General features: G+C 48.1%; 1 protein-coding gene across 1 annotated transcript in view; it reads left to right on the top strand.

Annotated features, from left to right (window-relative positions):
• The window catches only part of C14H10orf90 (chromosome 14 C10orf90 homolog), a 235,402-nt gene that overhangs the window by 145,028 nt on the left and 73,266 nt on the right, over positions 1 to 17,108 (top strand). The window contains 3 exon segments of the mRNA XM_013983872.2: positions 6,377 to 6,430; positions 6,433 to 6,467; positions 15,558 to 16,680. Of these exon segments, the coding sequence (XP_013839326.2) occupies positions 6,377 to 6,430; positions 6,433 to 6,467; positions 15,558 to 16,680 (1,212 nt within the window).

Here is a 17,108-nt window from a genome sequence, read left to right as displayed (position 1 = left end):
TACTCCCCTGGCACAGAGGACACTGGCCACCAGACACAACCGGGTCCAAAACTAGCAGTGACTGCACGGCTCATGGGGCTGATTTTTAGTCTTACTGCAAAATCATAGCATGCTGCCATTTTTTTTTTTTTTTTGTCTTTTTGCCTTTTCTAGGGCCACACACATGTCATATGGAGGTTTCCAGGCTAGGGGTCCAATCGGAGCTGTAGCCACCAGCCTACGCCAGAGCCACAGCAACATGGGATCTGAGCCGCGTCTACACCACAGCTCATGGCAATGCCAGATCCTTAACCCACTGAGCGAGGCCAGGGATTGAACCCTCAACCTCATGGTCCCTAGTCGGATTCGTTAACCACTGAGCCACAACGGGAACGCCCCATGCTGCCATTCTTGATGGCTTCATTCTAATTGAAGCCATTGGTAAAATGTCCCAATTCGATCCCCTTGGTGTGGCTTTGTAAAAACCATGGGATGGTCATGAATCAAAAGCATGGTGGTTTCCCTCTGGGGCCTCAAACTCACCATCTATAGAGGAGCCTGTTAGGCTAAGACCAGCAGTGTTCTTGGACCTGAGCTGCATGGAGCTTTCTAGAAGGCAGAGTAAAGCACAGAAGGCTCAGCGCCACCCCGGGGTTTCTGAATCATCTGTCTGCATGTTAGTAGATGGGCTTGTGCACTCTCATGGTGGAGAATGTGCCTTTAAAAACTTTTTTTAAATTTAAATATGGTTTATTAAATATGGTTGTATTGAATATAGTTGATTGACAATGTTTTAGATGTACAGCAAAGTGATTTAGTTATATGTGTGTGTTCTTTTCCTGATTCTTTTCCTTGTAGGTTATAATTACAAGATTTTTTTTTCTGGCCACGCCCACAGCACATGGACATTCCTGGGCCAGGGATCCAACCTGAGCCATAGCAGCCACCTGAGCCACTGCCTGAGCCACTGCCTTAACCCACTGCGCCACGAGAGAATCCTACAAGATATCAAATATAGTTCCCAGTGCTATCTCGTGGGACCTTGTCATTTCTCTATTTTACATTAGTGGTTTCTGTCTTCCAATCACAAGCTCCTAATTTAGCCCTCTGCCCTTGCTCTCGTCTTTGGCAACCCTACGTTTGTTCTCTATGTCTGGGAGTCTATTTCTGTTTGATAATAAGTTCATTTATATCATGTTTTAGATTCCACATATAGGAATCTAAAACAGGGTTAGGGTTAGGGCTATCATATCACATATGATATAGGTGATATCATACGGTGTTTGTCTTTCTCTGTCTGACTTACTTCACTTAGTATAATCATCTCTAGGTCCATCCGTGTTGCTGCGAGTGGCATCAGAAAATGTGCTTTCCTAACAAGTTGCTCCGTGATGCTGAGGCTGCTGGTTTGGGGCCCCACCTTGAGAGCCCCCACTATTAGCCAGCATTGTGAGCTGGAACCCTCAAGTTTCCAAGAAGCAGAGCCAGAGGCAGGGATTTGGGGAGGGGGAAGGGAGGGGGTTGCTCTTCAGGTCAGAATCGTGAGAGTTAGGGAGGCCTGATGGAGAAGGCGCTGAGGAAGGATGGGTCTTGGCTGATGCTCTGGAAAAAGCCACAGAGCTGCCCTGGCTTTTGTGCCCCCAAGCATCACCACTGGCTGAGAGCCAAGGTGGCCAAAGCTACAACCTTCTGTAGAGGATGGTTCTCAGGGCACAGCAAAGCTGTAGCCACTGCCAGCTACCCTCCCCACAGCTGGGGCAGCCAGGGCAGCCAGGCAACTGGGCAGGGCAGGAACAGAGGCAGCTCTGTGTTCTAACAACATAGGAGGGAAGCTGGAGGCTTCAAAGTTACATAAACTACGCAGAGCCACACAACTAGCCTTTGGACCTGGGCTGCCCAACCCCTGTGATGAAGCCCTGCCTGGCCTGTGTGCTCAGGGCCCACCCACCCTCTGCCAGTTGCCTTTTAACCAGGACCATTTTCCCATGGCCCTGGGCAGGCACCTGCCCCTCGAGAGCTCTGGGACAGACCAGCTTGTGCCGCGGAGGGAAGGAACAAACGGACTGGCCACCTTCTGACCTTGTAGCAGATCTCTTCTAGAAACCAAAGCCGGAGTAGTGTGTCCTGGGTGCTGCCCGTTCTGTTTAGAGACACAAATTCCAGCTTCTAGGAAATGCCCAAACCCCATTATTCTGTGCTTGCTAAGCTGCCCTAAATGTCCATGGGCTTTGCCTTACTCAGAGATGCCAGGGCGGGGCCACCGAGTGGGGAAGCCTCTCAGGCAATGGTGACAGTGATTGGTCAGGTGGGAACAGACAGGAGATGTGTCACCAGGTGCCAGGCACTCTGCTGAGTTCTTTTTTTTTTTGGCTTTTTGCCCTTTCTAGGGCCACATACATGTCATATGGAGGTTCCCAGACTACGGCCTAATTGGAGCTATATCTGCCGACCTATGCCAGAGCCACAGCAACTCGGGATCCAAGCCGCATCTTCTACCTACACCACAGCTCATGACAATGCCAGATCCTCAACCCACTGAGCGAGGCCAGGGAGCAAACCCGCAACCTCATGGTTCCTAGCCGGACTCCTTAACCACTGAGCCATGTCGGGAACTCCTGCTAAATTCTTGGTATTCATCACCACCTTGTTCCTCGGAACCCCTCCAGGAGAGAGGGCTTGGGTTTCCTTGGACACATGGGAGACTAAGACTCTGACAATTTAAGGAAATTGCCCCAATTAACTTCAATCGCTCTAATGGTCCATGTCAGAGACAGATTTGAATCAGGGTCTTTCTCTCCCTAAATCTCTTACTTTCAACCACTCTGGTAACTTCCCTCCTTCGGCCTTTGGGGTCATTAACTTATCAACCATTCTCATGCATGGCTGTGCCTCAGTTTGATTCAAAAATAGGCTCAGAACTCTAAAGTTACAGCTTTACTATTAGTGTGGATTCCCACACACACTAAAAAAATTCTTAAAGGTTGCAGTCATGGGATTCATAAGCCTTGGATTCCTTTCTTTCAGTGGATGTTGCACTGGACCTACGTTCCCATAGAGTCATCATTTTAAAGGTCTCCTTTCCAACAATACATCCACCTTAGTCTCGCCAACTAGTCTACGAGGGGGGTGATAATGGTCCCTGAAATATGTCCACATCCTAATCCCCAGAACCTGTGAATGAGTCACCTTGTGTGCAAAGGGACCCTGCAGGCGTGATTAAGAATCTTTCTGGATGGAGTTCCTGTTGTGGCTTAGCAGTAATGAACTGGACTAGTATGCAGGAGGACGCAGGTTTGATCCCTGGCTTTTCTCAGTGGGTGGGGATCCGGTGTTGCCATGAGCTGTGGTGTAGGTTGCAGATGAGGCTCGGATCCTGCGTTGCTGTGGCTGTGATGTAGGCTGGCAGCTACAGCTCCGATTCAACCCCTCGCCTGGGACCCTCCATATGCCACAGGTACGTCCCTAAAAAGCAAAAGGAAGGAAGGAAGGAAGAAAAGGAAAGAAAGAAAGAAGGAAGGAAGGAAGGAAGGAAGGAAGGAAGGAAGGGAGGGAGGGAGGAAGGAAGAAAGAAAGAAAGAAAGAAAGAAAGAAAGAAAGAAAGAAAGAAAGAAAGAAAGAAAGAAAGAAAAGAAAAGAAAGGAAAAGAAGAGAAGAGAAGAGAAGAGAAGAGAAGAGAAGAGAAAAGAAAAGAAAAGAAAAGAAAAGAAAGGAAAAGAAAGGAAAGGGAGAAAGAGAAGCTTCCTGGATTATCTGGCAGCCCAATCTAATCAAAAGGTCCTTATAAGAATGAGGTAGGAAGGTCACAGGGGAGATGTGCTGGTGGAAGCATAGGTGGGAGTGGGTGGGACCATAAGCCGGGGAGGTGGCCGTCTCTAGGAGCTGGAGAGGCAAAGTGACTGAGTCTGCCCTCGACCCTGCAGCTGGGGTGCAGCCCTGCCAACACCTTCATTTTAGCCCAGGGAGACCTATGTTGGCCTCTGACCTCCAGAACTATAGGACAATACATTTGTGTTGGTTAAGCCATTAAGTTCATGGTCATTTGTTACAGTAGCAACAAGATGCTCACACACAGCCCCTGCTTGTCTGATTGTGACCGTCATCCCCCCCCCCGCCCCCCGCTGCTAGAGATGTGACTGCACTTTCTAGCTGCCGTTGACTGCATGTTAGATTCTGGGCATCGTGCTAAGGGCCATTCAGGTCACTTAGTCCTTTTCGGGAACTCTTTGAAAGAAACACCGTTAGCTCCATTTCACAGCAAGGAGCCAAGGATGCTGAGTCAGGTGCCCAAAGTCGCTCGCGTAGCTAGAGACCCTGGGCCTCCGTGGTCTGATTCCAGTGACCTCTGATGCCTGGGTGTTAGGGGCCAGCTGGGTCTGAGTGGGGGAGGGGACAGCGACTGCCTTGGTCCTGCTCTTTTTTTTTTTTTTTTCCTGGCTGCACCCATGGCATGTGGAAGTTCCTGGGCCAGGAATTGAACCTGTACCACAACAGCCACCCAAGCCACAGCAGTGACAATGCTAGATCCTTAACCTGCTGAGCCACCGGGAATGCTGGTCCTGCTCATTATAATCATAACCAGCGTCGTTTATCAAGTATTAGCCCAATATCCCGCCCCAGCCCAGCTACTTTTCACACATTATCCTTAGTGCCTGGATGGCAAGGCTGGGCAGGAGGGGTGATTATCTGCATTTTATGGATAAGGAAACTCAGAGAGGGGGAGCGTGGGCTCCTGGCTGAGCTGGGGCTGTGCTGCCTGCAGAGTGCGGCACACGGTGCCACGTGAGCAGAGCCAGGCGATTTCTGTCTTCATCAGCCTTCTTGCCAGTTCATCATGATGCGTCAATTCTGCGAAGAAATCCATGAGCTCTTTCAGGACTTGTATTTGCTCTTCACAGAAAGTAATCTGTGCCCGTCATCTGGATAACCGTCTCTGTCACTCAGTAACAGGCATAGAGGGAGGCGCCGCCACACGTCTGGGACAGCTCCCGGGGCTCTGTCATCACCCAGGGACGAGGCAAGACATGAACAGGCTTTGGACGGGTCAGTGCTGGCCCTTGAAATTGCCATGTCCTGGAGTTCCCACTGCAGTGCAGTGGCTTAAGGATCCCAAGGTGCCTCTGCAGCAGCTCTGGTTGCTGCAGAGGCGCAGGTTCGATCCCCAGCCCAGTGGGGATAAGCCAGCGTTGCCGCTGTGGCTCTGATTTCATCCCTGACCTGGGAACTTCTGTATGCCACAGGTGCGGCAAAAAAAAAAAAAAAAAAAAAAAAAAAACGTAAATTGGCATGTCCTGGCCCCTTTGTAAATCTTCCAAACTGGAAAATACCAGAGCATATCACTTTCCCCAGAAAATGTGTTACGTCTATCTAAGTTTTTAAATAAACCGGCGCAGGAGTTGATAAAGACAGGATGCTATTTTAGAGAACTGCTTTCCTAAATCTCTTTCTCCACAGCAGCGCCAGCAGGTGGGAAAGCATTCTTTGTAACCTTTTGTAAGATCATTTTCACTGGAATATCTGCATTTGTGGAGGCAACATTGTTACCCTGGGCTGTGAGTCCATTTAGACTCATTGCCCTTCCTTCCTGTGTTTGACTCGCATTCTTGCATTTGCAACAAGACACCCAGGCAGCTGTCCTGAGACTGCTGGTGCACATCCAGAAGCTTTGTCCTTCTACCCAGTGCTCTGAGAGGTGTGCAGGGCAGGTTGGGTGGGTGAGGAGATGCCACAGAGCCATTCTATAGCTTTCGTCATCCTCAAGCTCGTTGATGATGGAGCCAGGACCAGGTTTACAATTCTTGGTCCACCCACTGCTGTGTGCACTTGGACCTGAAGCTACCCTTGGCTATCGCTGTGGCCGCTGTCTACGTGGAGGGCAGTCCACGGTGTCTCATTTATCCTCACAATATCCTCACAAAATCATCCTCACATATTCCAAAGCAGCTTCAGTATCGGGGCTCGGTGGCTCACAGCTGCTTCTAGAATGATGGCGTTAAGAGGGTGGATGAAAGTCGGTCTTGGCAGTTCAGCCATTCTCAACTCCAGGCTGTTGAGAAATTCATAGATAGGATTCTCTCTGCTGCTGGTTGTAGATCAGGACACGGTGAACGTGTGAGGGCTAACCTTGTTCAATTATTACTGAGTCTAGGAACATAGCTGTACGGAAGAAGGAGCTTGCGGCCGAATAAACTAAGTAATAATGAACTCAGAGAGCCTCAACGGAGGTGGTGGAATAAATGAGGGAAACATACACGGTTTTATCCTGGGTCCGAATACACTGGACTCACTACTGGTTCATCTAATACGTGTGTAGGTGACATTCCATTTTATGGTAAAGTTACATCGTCCATTTTATCCTTCTGTATACTAAAAAGGAGCCATATTATCTTCTTTTGCCCAGGATTACGGGACCATCAGTCCAGTACCTGCGATCAGATTGCCCTTAGAAATCTCCAGTCGACGTTACAGAGAAGAAATCTGACGTCACCAAGGTAACGCACGTTTCTTCCTTCTGGAATAGTGGGCAAAATGTGGCCAGTTGTAAAACGTGATCACTGGCTTACTCGTGATGTGTTTGCTCAAAAATTGGAATCAATGCCGCAGAAAATCTAACCATCAATGGCTAAGACTTGTTAGACTAAGGTATGCAGTGTCTATTCAATTAGTGTTTTATAATCTTCACCAACAGTTGTGTAAATGGGCAGGAACAAAGGAGAGTGTGGTGGTTGAATCTCAATTTTAAACCAAAATTAATCTGCTGGAGAGAGAGGATAATGGCATGGAGCATTTTGAAGGTGGAGAAGAGGTAATGAGAAATCTAACAAGCCAGTGCAGGTTGTTACAACGGCAAAAAGTGTCAGCAGCCTCACACAGGGAAGAGAATTAGAGGTCATATTTACAAAATGAAATGTTTCTGATTCTCGATAATAAAGAACACTATACACAGGGGTGATATTGACAACGCATCACATGCCAGGCTCTGTCTCATTCCCTTTGTCCTTCCCACGTCCTGGGAGGGAGGGACCGTTGGCTCTCTTTATCCGCGGGTTCTGCATCAGTGGGTTCACCCAACTGCAGATTGCAAGGGTTTGGAAAAAAGAATTCCATAAAGTTCCAAAAAGCAAATATGACTTTGCCATAAGTGACTATTTACATGACATTTGCATTGCATTAGGTATTATAAGTAATCTAGAGATGATTTAAAGTATATGGGAGGATGTGTGTAGGTTCTATGCCAACACACCACCGTTTTATATAGGGAACCTGAGCATCTGTGGATTTTGGCGTCAGAGGGGAGTCCTGGAACCAACCACCCCAAGATACTGAGGGGTGACTGTATTGTTATTACACCTATTTTGCAGATGAGAAAACTAAAGCTCCAGGAGCTCCAGTAGTTGAATTGCCCCAAATCCTGCAGCTCATAAGATGTCTGGTGCCAGAGCTTCTGGTCTGATCTTGCTCTAAAGGGTTGGCATAGAGAATGGCTCATTCCAGTGAACAGAACTTAAAAATATGGACTTTCCTGCCTGAAAGAGTTGTCCAAATTGTTATGGTTCACAAGGCATCTGCTGTCTTTCGCGAATGGAAATTCTGCCACCAACCCCTTTTGTAATTCTAAAAAAGAATGGAGCTCTAGCAATTGATCCCTCATAACATTAAAGTAGCAAGGATATTTGCAAAAAATAATCCCCCCCCAACAAATGCTTGTCTTAGGTATTATCCTTCGATTCAGCTCTGTGGTTTTTTTTTTTTTTTTGTTTTTTGGTTTTTTTTTTTTTTTGTCTTTTTGCTATTTCTTTGGGCCGCTCCCACAGCATATGGAGGTTCCCAGGCTAGGGGTCGAATCGGAGCTGTAGCCACTGGCCTACGCCAGAGCCACTGCAACGCGGGATCCGAGCCGCGTCTGCAACCTACACCACAGCTCACGGCAACGCCGGATCGTTAACCCACTGAGCAAGGGCAGGGACCGAACCCGCAACCTCATGGTTCCTAGTCGGATTCGTTAACCACTGCGCCACGACGGGAACTCCAGCTCTGTGTTTAATAAAGCTCAACATTTCCTTAGAGACCCCAGGCCTAAAATCTCACACGATGGAGAAAAGACACTATCCTGGGTCCAGAGATGCAGTCGTCAATATTTAAAGCCGTTCTATATGGAACAGAGTTCCCATCTGAAGATGTGGAGATGCAGGGCTGTAATTAGTGTGTTTCTTGGGAGCAGGAGCAGGAACCCTGGGTTGCAGGGAAGGAAATGAGTTGCATCAACCGTGGACCATTGAGAACCATGAAAGAAGAGAGGTCCCTTTAAGAAGAAAGGATGACGCCAAGGTCCACTGCTTACTACTTTTTAAAAGAAAGAGGCTGACTGAAGAGCTTCTGCACCTGTTTCTCACATTGAGCTGGCACATTTCATCATTTTCCTGTTGATGTTAAAATTAATGAGTTTGGTCATTAATGATATAGATTTGGGGGCCATGTGGCTGGGTCTCTGTAACACACACTCACACGGTCATTATCTGTGACGGAGTTAAATACCGAACGCCCAGAAATCACACCTTATAAACATCTGCTTTAGAAGGATCTGGATCCTCTGCTTTGATCCTCACAGTCGTGTGACTTTCAAATTTCCCTCCCAACTTTGAGCCTTTGAAGCCGATCCCTGTGTTTGTCGTAAGGATGCATGCTGTAAGATGATGAAACACTCTAAATGGATGCCCTTCCTCTGTAACTGCCATAAATCCCCACCTCGCCCCCGGAGCCTGCGCAGGATTGATCACTGTTCTTCTCAAATGCATCGAAGCCCAGAAAGGATATGCAGACACTTCTTCAGCCAAGTGATTACTTCACAGGAATGAAACATCGAGCAGAATTTTTTTTCCAAAAAGAAACAGTGTTTAAATTTTCCTGATAACCAAAATAATGGCAACTTCATGGAGACACTTAGGAAAACACAGAAATACATAAATAAGAAAATACTTACACGTGTATTTTTTCCCTCATTTTTCCCATGCATTTTTTTTTAAGCATAAGACTCTATTGAATATCAACATTTATCCCTCTCTTTTATTATGTGGCATTCTATACTGGGCAATTTCTGGTAGCATTTAAACTCTTTGCAATCTTCATTTTTATTTTTTAAATTTTTTTATTTTTTGTATTAATAACTGAATGGATTTGTTCATCCTGGATCACTTATCAGCAGAATAACCACACTGTTGAGATATTTAAGGTCACTTTCCTTATTTCTCAACTTTATTTATTTATTTATTTGTTGTCTTTTTAGGGCTGCACCACGACATATGGAGGTTCCCAGGCTAGGGGTCGAATTGGAGCTGTAGCTGCTGGCCTACACCACAGCCACACAGCCACACAGGATCCGAGCCACATCTGCAGCCTACACCACAGCTCACAGCAACGCCAGATCCCCAACCCACTGAGCGGGGCCAGGGATCAAACCGGCAACCTCATGGTTGCTAGTTGGGTCCATTAACCACTGAGCCATGATGGGAACTCCTGTAATCTTCATTTTTAATTTCTGCAGAAAATGATGCAGTCATACATCCCATGGTTTACTTTCCCAGAGTCCCCTTTTTTATTTTATTTTTAATTTTTTTTTGCCTTTTTTTTTTTTTTTTTTTAGAGTCGCTCATGCGGCATATGGAAATTCCCAGGCCAGGGGTCCAATCAGAGCTACAGCTGCCAGCCTACACCACAGCCACAGCAACGTGGATTCAAAACCCACTGAGCGAGGCCAGGGATTGGAATCTGCATCCTCATGGAGCCTAGTCGGGTTTGTAACCCACTGAGCCACAAAGGAATTCCTAAGAGTCCCCTTTCTTGTCCGCTTTCCGCCCTCATCCGTTTCACTGCTTGGAATCCTACACACATCTAGCATACGTTTGCCAAGACCAAAGTTTCAAGAAGGAGAGGGAGAAAATCTCCGATTTTTCCATTTCGTCTTCAAACCGTCTTCCCTTACTGTTACATGCTGGAGCCAGCCCAGATGTTTGAAAACACTCTCAGAGTTGGGAGGAAATACCACCAGGTTGGCAGATTACCTAGTGATACTGATTCCAGATCCACCGCGTGGGAGTAAGGATGCTTGCGGCTGGCGCAAAGGTAACTGCAGAGTGTTTCTCTGGGGAGACGGCACTAGAGCCCCCACTGGCAAATGCGGTTGTAGGTTACAGAGCAGCTGTGGAAAAGGGAAGAATTGCCTCAAGGAGAAAAATACAGATCTCAAAGCTATGGATTGGATTAGATGCTTATCCTTGGGAGAAATAAATTTGCTACCGGAGGGAATGGAAGCATCCCGATTCCAGCGGTTCAGGATCTGATTTCCCTGACCATCCGCTGTTTATCTCTCTTCCTTCCATTTATGAAATGGTGCCCCTTTTAGTAATACGCCTTAAGGCATACATATAAAGTGAAAAACAGTCAATAAAATGCATAAAACTATGAAAGCGGTTATCAAGCGCTACAAAATTGGGTTTGAAACGTTTAAAAGAAATCAATATCTGAAGCATTTATGAAAAAGAAAAGGTACCAGTGTCATGTCGGGTGGTGAGGTCAACAGATGGGTGATTTATTACCCAAGCAAGACACAAAACCCAGCTATCCACTTGACCTCTCTCTGACCTTGAATGTGCTACTTAAAATACAACAGGATTTTCTTCCTTTCAATTCAGATCTTACAGCAGTTAATTTTATTTTAGATAAAAGACATCTTTTTTTCCAAAGCCATGTTCAGTTAGCCCAAAATAAAGGACAGATGGAGTGACACCCTGAAATAGCTTAATTGGGGAAGGTATTTGGCATAAAAGATGGGATTCCTTTTTAAGGAAAATTTGTCCTGTTTTAAAAGAAGTAGGTTGGTCATTCCTCTCAGTTAATTGGTTGGGGCTTTTGTTAAAGCTGAGTCTAAACCCCTGAAAAAATTCGGTAGCATTTAACCTAATAATCCCTGGCCTGGCAATTTGATTACCTGCTTAATTGTATCTTCAGTCTGTTAATTCCGTGAGGCCAGAAAGATTCCTCAGCCCCAGCACAGAGGCTGGCACATAGTTAAGTGCTCAAGAGGTATTTATCTGGTGAGTGAATAAAGAAATGGTTTAACCATGATTTTCTGTGATGAATAGCAGAATTTGCATCTCAAATAGTTACTTTCGGAGTTCCTGTCCTGGCTCAGCAGAAATGAATCTGACTAGAATCCATGAGGATGCTGGTTCAATCCCTGATCCCTGGCCTCACTCAGTAGATTAAGGATCTGGCGTTGCCCTGAGCTATGGTGTAGGTTGCAGACGTGGCTGAGATCTTGCGTTGCTGTGGCTGTGGCTGTGGCTATGGCGTAGGCCAGCGACTACAGCTCCGATTCAACCCCTAGCCTGGGAACCTCCATTTACCGTGGGTGTGGCCCTAAAAAGACAAAAAAATAAAATAAAATAAAATAAGTAAAATAAAATAAAATAAAATACTTTCAAGGAGTTCCCATTGTGGCTCAGTGGTAACGAACCCGACTAGTATCCATGAGGACTCGGGTTCAATCCCTGGCCCTGCTCAGTAGGTTAAGGATCTGGCATTGCCATGAGCTGCAGTGTAGGTCACAGATGCAGCCCGGATCCCGAGTTGCTGTGGCTGTGGCGTAGGCTGGCAGACGTAGCTCTGATTCATTCCCTAACCTGGGAACTTCCACATGCTGTGGGTGCATCCCTAAAAAGAAATAATAAAATAAAACAGTAAAATAGTTACTTTCATTCTATAGCCACAGTAACAAAATTTTGATTTATTGGGTGAGTGAAGGGTTCTTTCCACTTATTGTGGGAAGTAACATAATGTCTTTTCTATCAAAGGAAATCTTGGTGACTCCACTTTGCTGAAATGCTTTCCTGTGCCCCCCACCCCTCCCCTTTCTCTCTTCTCCCAGTAACAATGTGTTTCAAATTAGCCAATGGGGAAGAGTGTGTGCCCTGACCTGACCCATGGGAAGGGGACAGGTACATCACCTGCGTTAGGGATCAATAGGGGAGGGTGCTTTGTTCAGCTCGCACACTTTTTGGAGGGCCCGCACTCTTCTGCAGAAGTAAAGAGATTTCTCCTTGTCCACGTGTCTCACTTTCTGACACTGACGACCCGAGCCAGAGTTATTGTAATTTCCAACATTATGTAACTTACATTCAAACGCATTCAGTAGAAATTCCAGAAACAAGTGTCATCATTTCGATATAAATACCCCCCCACTCCCCCATAGGTTTGATTATATCAGATAGTCACTGATTTCTGCTATATCACGGGATGAGTCACGCGCTGGAGTTACCTAATGTGTTGTTATCTTGAGAGGTACTTTGCAAAACGTTGCACTCCAAGACCAATGCTGCCCCGTTTCCAACCTGGGAATTTGTTTTTCACTTCAAACTAAACTAAAGTGGGAGGATTGGGTAAAAGTCAAACTGCCAGGTCAACTTCAGTTTTCTCGTATTCGCCTGCAGGAGGTGGGGGAGGGGAGGGGCGGGGCAGCCGAGCAGAGGGCGGGGCCTCCCGCCGGCAGGTGGTGCTCAGCACAGCCTGCCCTGCAAGCAACTGGAAGCTTTAAAAAGCACGGACGGCCCCACCCCCAAGGCTTCGGATGTAATTGTGGGAGATGAAGCCTGCGCCTTGGGGTTTCACAAGCTCCCAGGTTACTTCGCGCGTGCAGTCTGGGCTGAGAACCGCTGGAGAGGAGGCCCAACCTTGAAAGAAGAGGTTTCAAGCAGAGCCTGGCTCGGGTTGGCCATCTGGAAAAAGGTAGCCGTGATATTTTGGTTTCTCAAAGAATAGATTTTAAGAGGATGCTCTGACCGTATCTTCTTCTTCTCCTGTCTCTTGTCATCTTTGGAATTTGCAACTTACCACGTATCTTTAACTAGAACAACGGGTAAGGTGATGGAGGGTGCCCTGAAAACAGGAAAACAAGGGAAAAACTAGCAAAGATGTTCGTTTTCCCGTGTCTAACAGTAAGGACGCAATGAGCCTTGGGTGCTCAAGTCACAGGCAAGGGGACCTCCTGTCCAAAGTCCAGTGGAGGGAAGCATTCCACTAGTTGTGTAAATGAATATTAATTCTGCTCTAATGAAAAGGAAGGAGCCCTTGTGCTCCTGAGCCCTTCTTAGAAAAGAGAACAGTTTGCTCTCATCACCCCCCCCCCCACCTCCTTGAAAGGACCAGCAGCCCCATGACTGTCAGTGCTTCTCCAAGTGTTTCTCCTGGGTCACCTACAGCACAGGGACGTTACAGTGCAGGTGCCTGGGCCCACCCACCCACCTACATGTTGCCAAACTTCAGCCTCTCTTCACCAAATAAGAACAGTTTCGGGCCAGGGAGAAAGGAGTAGCTTTTATTGCTCTGCCGAGCAAAGGAAGCCACAGCAGGCTGATGCCCTAAAGACCGTGCCCTCCCTCCTTGGAGAGAAAATAGAAAGGGGTCTTCTCGTTTGGGAGTGGAAAACAGAGCCGCAGGTAAGGATGAGGGTAGACGCAGGCTTGCATTCGTCCTTTTTTGGAAAACTTCAAAAGCGTCAAAAGCTGGGACGGGCTCTGGTGGTCCTGGGGGCTCTCAGACCTTGACTTCTCTGGAATGAAGGAGGCTTCATCAAAGAGTTAACATCTTCCATTCGTTGGAGGTTTTCGTTCAGAAGAGCTCCCGCTCTGTGTATCCCCTGAGGGGGAACCAGGACGTGCCCCAAGGCGGCACTGTTGTCTCTTGGTGGCTCCTCCCTGGTCTCCGCATCCCCTCCCTTCCCTGATTAGCAGCTGTTTGAACCTGCCCTTTGGAATTTAGGGAAGGTCTTGGAGGCTGAATGAGGCCTGTTTCCTACAAACTAGCAATGGGGGACGCAGAAAGGCTTTTGTGCCCAAGAGCCCACAGGGTCTTGCTCTGTTTCACACAGAATCCGAGACTCTGGAGCCTGGGGAACTTGCTCCTGTAACCTCCCGGCTGATTCCAGGCCCCTTGGCATTTGAGAACTGCTGCATTAGTGCTGGGCTCCAATTTTGCCTTCAGGCTCTCTCCGGAAGGGAAGATTCCGCAGGCAGTGTGTGTTGAGCTGAGCAGTTACAGGGTCATTTGGAATCTGTGCATGCAGTTCATGAAAGAATTCAGGTTTGTTGTTTTCTTTTGGTTTGGTTTTGTTTTTTAGGGGCTGCACCTGCGGCACCTAGAAGTTCTCAGGCTAGGGGTTGAATCGGAGCTGCAGCTTCCAGCCTATGCCACAGCCACAGCAATGCCAGATTCAAGCTGCATCTGCGACCTGCACTGCAGCTCATGGCAATGCCAGATCCTTTAACCTACCGAGTGAGGTCAGGGATTGAACCTGCATCCTCATGGGTGCTAGACGGGTTCATTACCCCTGAGCCACAAGGGAAACTCCCAAAAGGGTTCATTTTGTTTGAAGCATGTGGAATAATGGACGTCAAAGTGGGGGCTCAGGACCCCGGGAGCACTTACTAGCTCAGGGCACCCTCAGTCCTCCAGGTTGCTCTCTGCAGGGCTTGGTGGATGCACAGCATAAACAAAACGAGGACAGAAGGGAGTCCTCTTGCAGGTCGCGACCTGGGTAGATGCTTTATTGAGCATCACAGCACATTGTTTTGGACACGCTAGTGATTTACTGTTAGGACATACGATCTGCTCATTAGGAAGCGTGAGACACTGAGATCAAAACCTCACGCTTAGGCAGCTGAGCGCAGAACTGCAGCAAAACTGCATCCTGGTCCAGACCCCTCACCTGCATCCCATCCTGTGACGTGATGGTCACCGCGTTAGTCTGGGCGATTGTCACGCTCCATTGTTTGGTTTCCATTGTTTCAATTTCTGGACTTTTTCCCTTTTGCCAAGCAATACTTCCTTTTGTTATGTGTAATAGATGTATAAGGCTGACATGAAATGGATTAAGTTTCAACTACTAAGCAGAAAGAATAAGTTAATTAGATCTTAGAGTTTTTTTCTTTTTTTTTTTTTTAATTGAAGTGTAGTTGATTTACAAGGTTGTGTTAACGATTCCTGGTTAAAACCCTGTGATGCCAGGCAAGGGCAAGTGACTGAATCCCAGTCTGCAGCAGCAAACGTGGAGGACTGGGCTGGGATGTGGGACCAAGGTGGGTGTGGGGGGCTCCTTGTACTCACAGTCCTTGTTTCCATGGAGGAGCCCTGACTCCTCCCCCAGGTAACCCCCAGCCCCCAAATCCCAGCCCTCCTCCAGCATCCGGTCTTTTCCTTCTCCACGAGGCTGTGAACCTGTCTGTATTCAGGTGCTGCTGGATCTGGGGCAGCTGACCCTCGAAATCTGACCATCCCCAGCTACACAAACACCATTAAATAAGCTAAGCGCAGACACCTGGCAGAGAAAACCAATTCCCCAGTCAGAGGTAATCATTTCACAAACAGATCTGGGTTTCCCGCCCCTCTGCTGCTCAGAGGTGGTGGGCATCAGGTGTGGGATGAAAGGCCTTGAAGGAGAAACACTTGAGCCCCCTCTTGGCTCTTGAAAGAGCTCCCTGCCCGCCTTACAATGGGCCGCTTGAATAATTGTGGCCTTTTTCCATTTGCAGGGGGCTCTGGCATCTCAGAACACAAAAATGATTTCATCCGTTGTCATTTCACATCTGATTGATGAAAATAAATCAAAAGAAAATGGAGCCGCGTTGCCTGTGCCGTGCGCCTATTCCACGAAGCCCTCTTTTGCTAATCGCAGCGGTGTCACCATTAACAGGGCATTTGAAATCCTTCCTGGAGGATTAGGAATGCAGACCTCTGCAGGGCAGCAAGGACCTGTAACACAGCAGCCACCCCAAGAGGAGAAGCCCTGCGGTGGCTCCCAGAAAGGGTTTGCATCCATCACCATAACAGCCAGGCGCGTGGGCCCCCCCGCCAGCACCCTGGTGTGGGAGGCTGTGGGGGACCCCCTCTGGATCAGGTGCAGGGCGCAGGATGCTCTGTTCAGAGACCCCTCCATGCTGGCCAGTGGTACCCATCCATGTCCACATCAGGCACCTTTTGGCTGCACAGAATTCTCCAGAAACTGCTCTGTGATGGGGCTGAAGGTCCCCGAGGCCCACGCAGGGCTGTGTGAGGGACAGGACTGCTGGATGACCAACGAGGGCAACGGGGGGGACAGTTTTTCTCCAGGCACCCCACGGTCGCGGGTGGAAAAGAGTCCTCTGGTGTTCAGCTCTTGCGTTCATCTCAGAGTGTCCCAGCCGTGTCCAAATTCCATCTACTACCTGGACAGGTCCCTCTCTGTCCCCATCGAGCCCCCTCGACTTGCTGGCCCTAAAACACACAGATCTGTCCTGTCTCTCAACCTGAATTGCAGTTCACACAGACGGACACCAGATGGAGCAGGTGGCACAGTGAACAGAGAGCCAATAAGCGCAGCTCTAACGCCGAAGCCCACGGAGGGAAAGCAGCTCCTCCTGGGCCCTTGCTGGAACCTGGGTTTGCAAGAAAGTTTCTTGGAGGAAAACCCATCACTGGGGAGGGTGCCTGTGGGCACCGGCGCATGTCCTTGGAGAGGCTCTTCTCCATTGGAAAATACAGCATTTGCAGCTTCGGGAACTAACCAGATCCCCGGAAGAAAAGAGAAGGAGGACCCAACAGCTCATTGTCACACCGACAGTCATGGTCCTGCCAACCAACTGTCCATCCACATCCCCGGCTGGAGCTATGCGGCAGGTGAGTGATGCTCCCATCCTCCCTCGCGCCAAGCGCAGCCCCCTCTGCTTCAGATAAATGCGCCAGTGAGGTGCATGAGTGAATCTGTAATTTATTCCAAGACGCGGTTCTCAGTAGCTGCATTATCTGCTCCACTCAGAGCTGTCCATCCACAGCTCCGTGCTGGTGTCTGGTTAGGAGAGATTTTGTGATGGTCTTTTGTAGATTCGGGAAGGCCTTTCCTCAAACAGTTATTTCCAACAACAGCTCCAGACCACATGTAATGAGTGGGAAACTAGACCCCAAGGTGAAGTTCGTTTGGGCTCTCATGGTTCCAAAACAGGGTGAGAAGAACCAAGGGCCGTCCACTCCCAGATGTTTTGTCCCTTTGGTCCGATCATCTGCGCATCTGGAAACATCCAGATGTCTGCCCTTTTACCTGTCCATCG

The sequence above is a fragment of the Sus scrofa genome, chromosome 14 (genome assembly GCF_000003025.6).
Source record: "Sus scrofa isolate TJ Tabasco breed Duroc chromosome 14, Sscrofa11.1, whole genome shotgun sequence".
Classification (NCBI taxonomy): domain Eukaryota; kingdom Metazoa; phylum Chordata; class Mammalia; order Artiodactyla; family Suidae; genus Sus; species Sus scrofa.
This window is presented reverse-complemented; position numbering and strand designations above follow the sequence as displayed.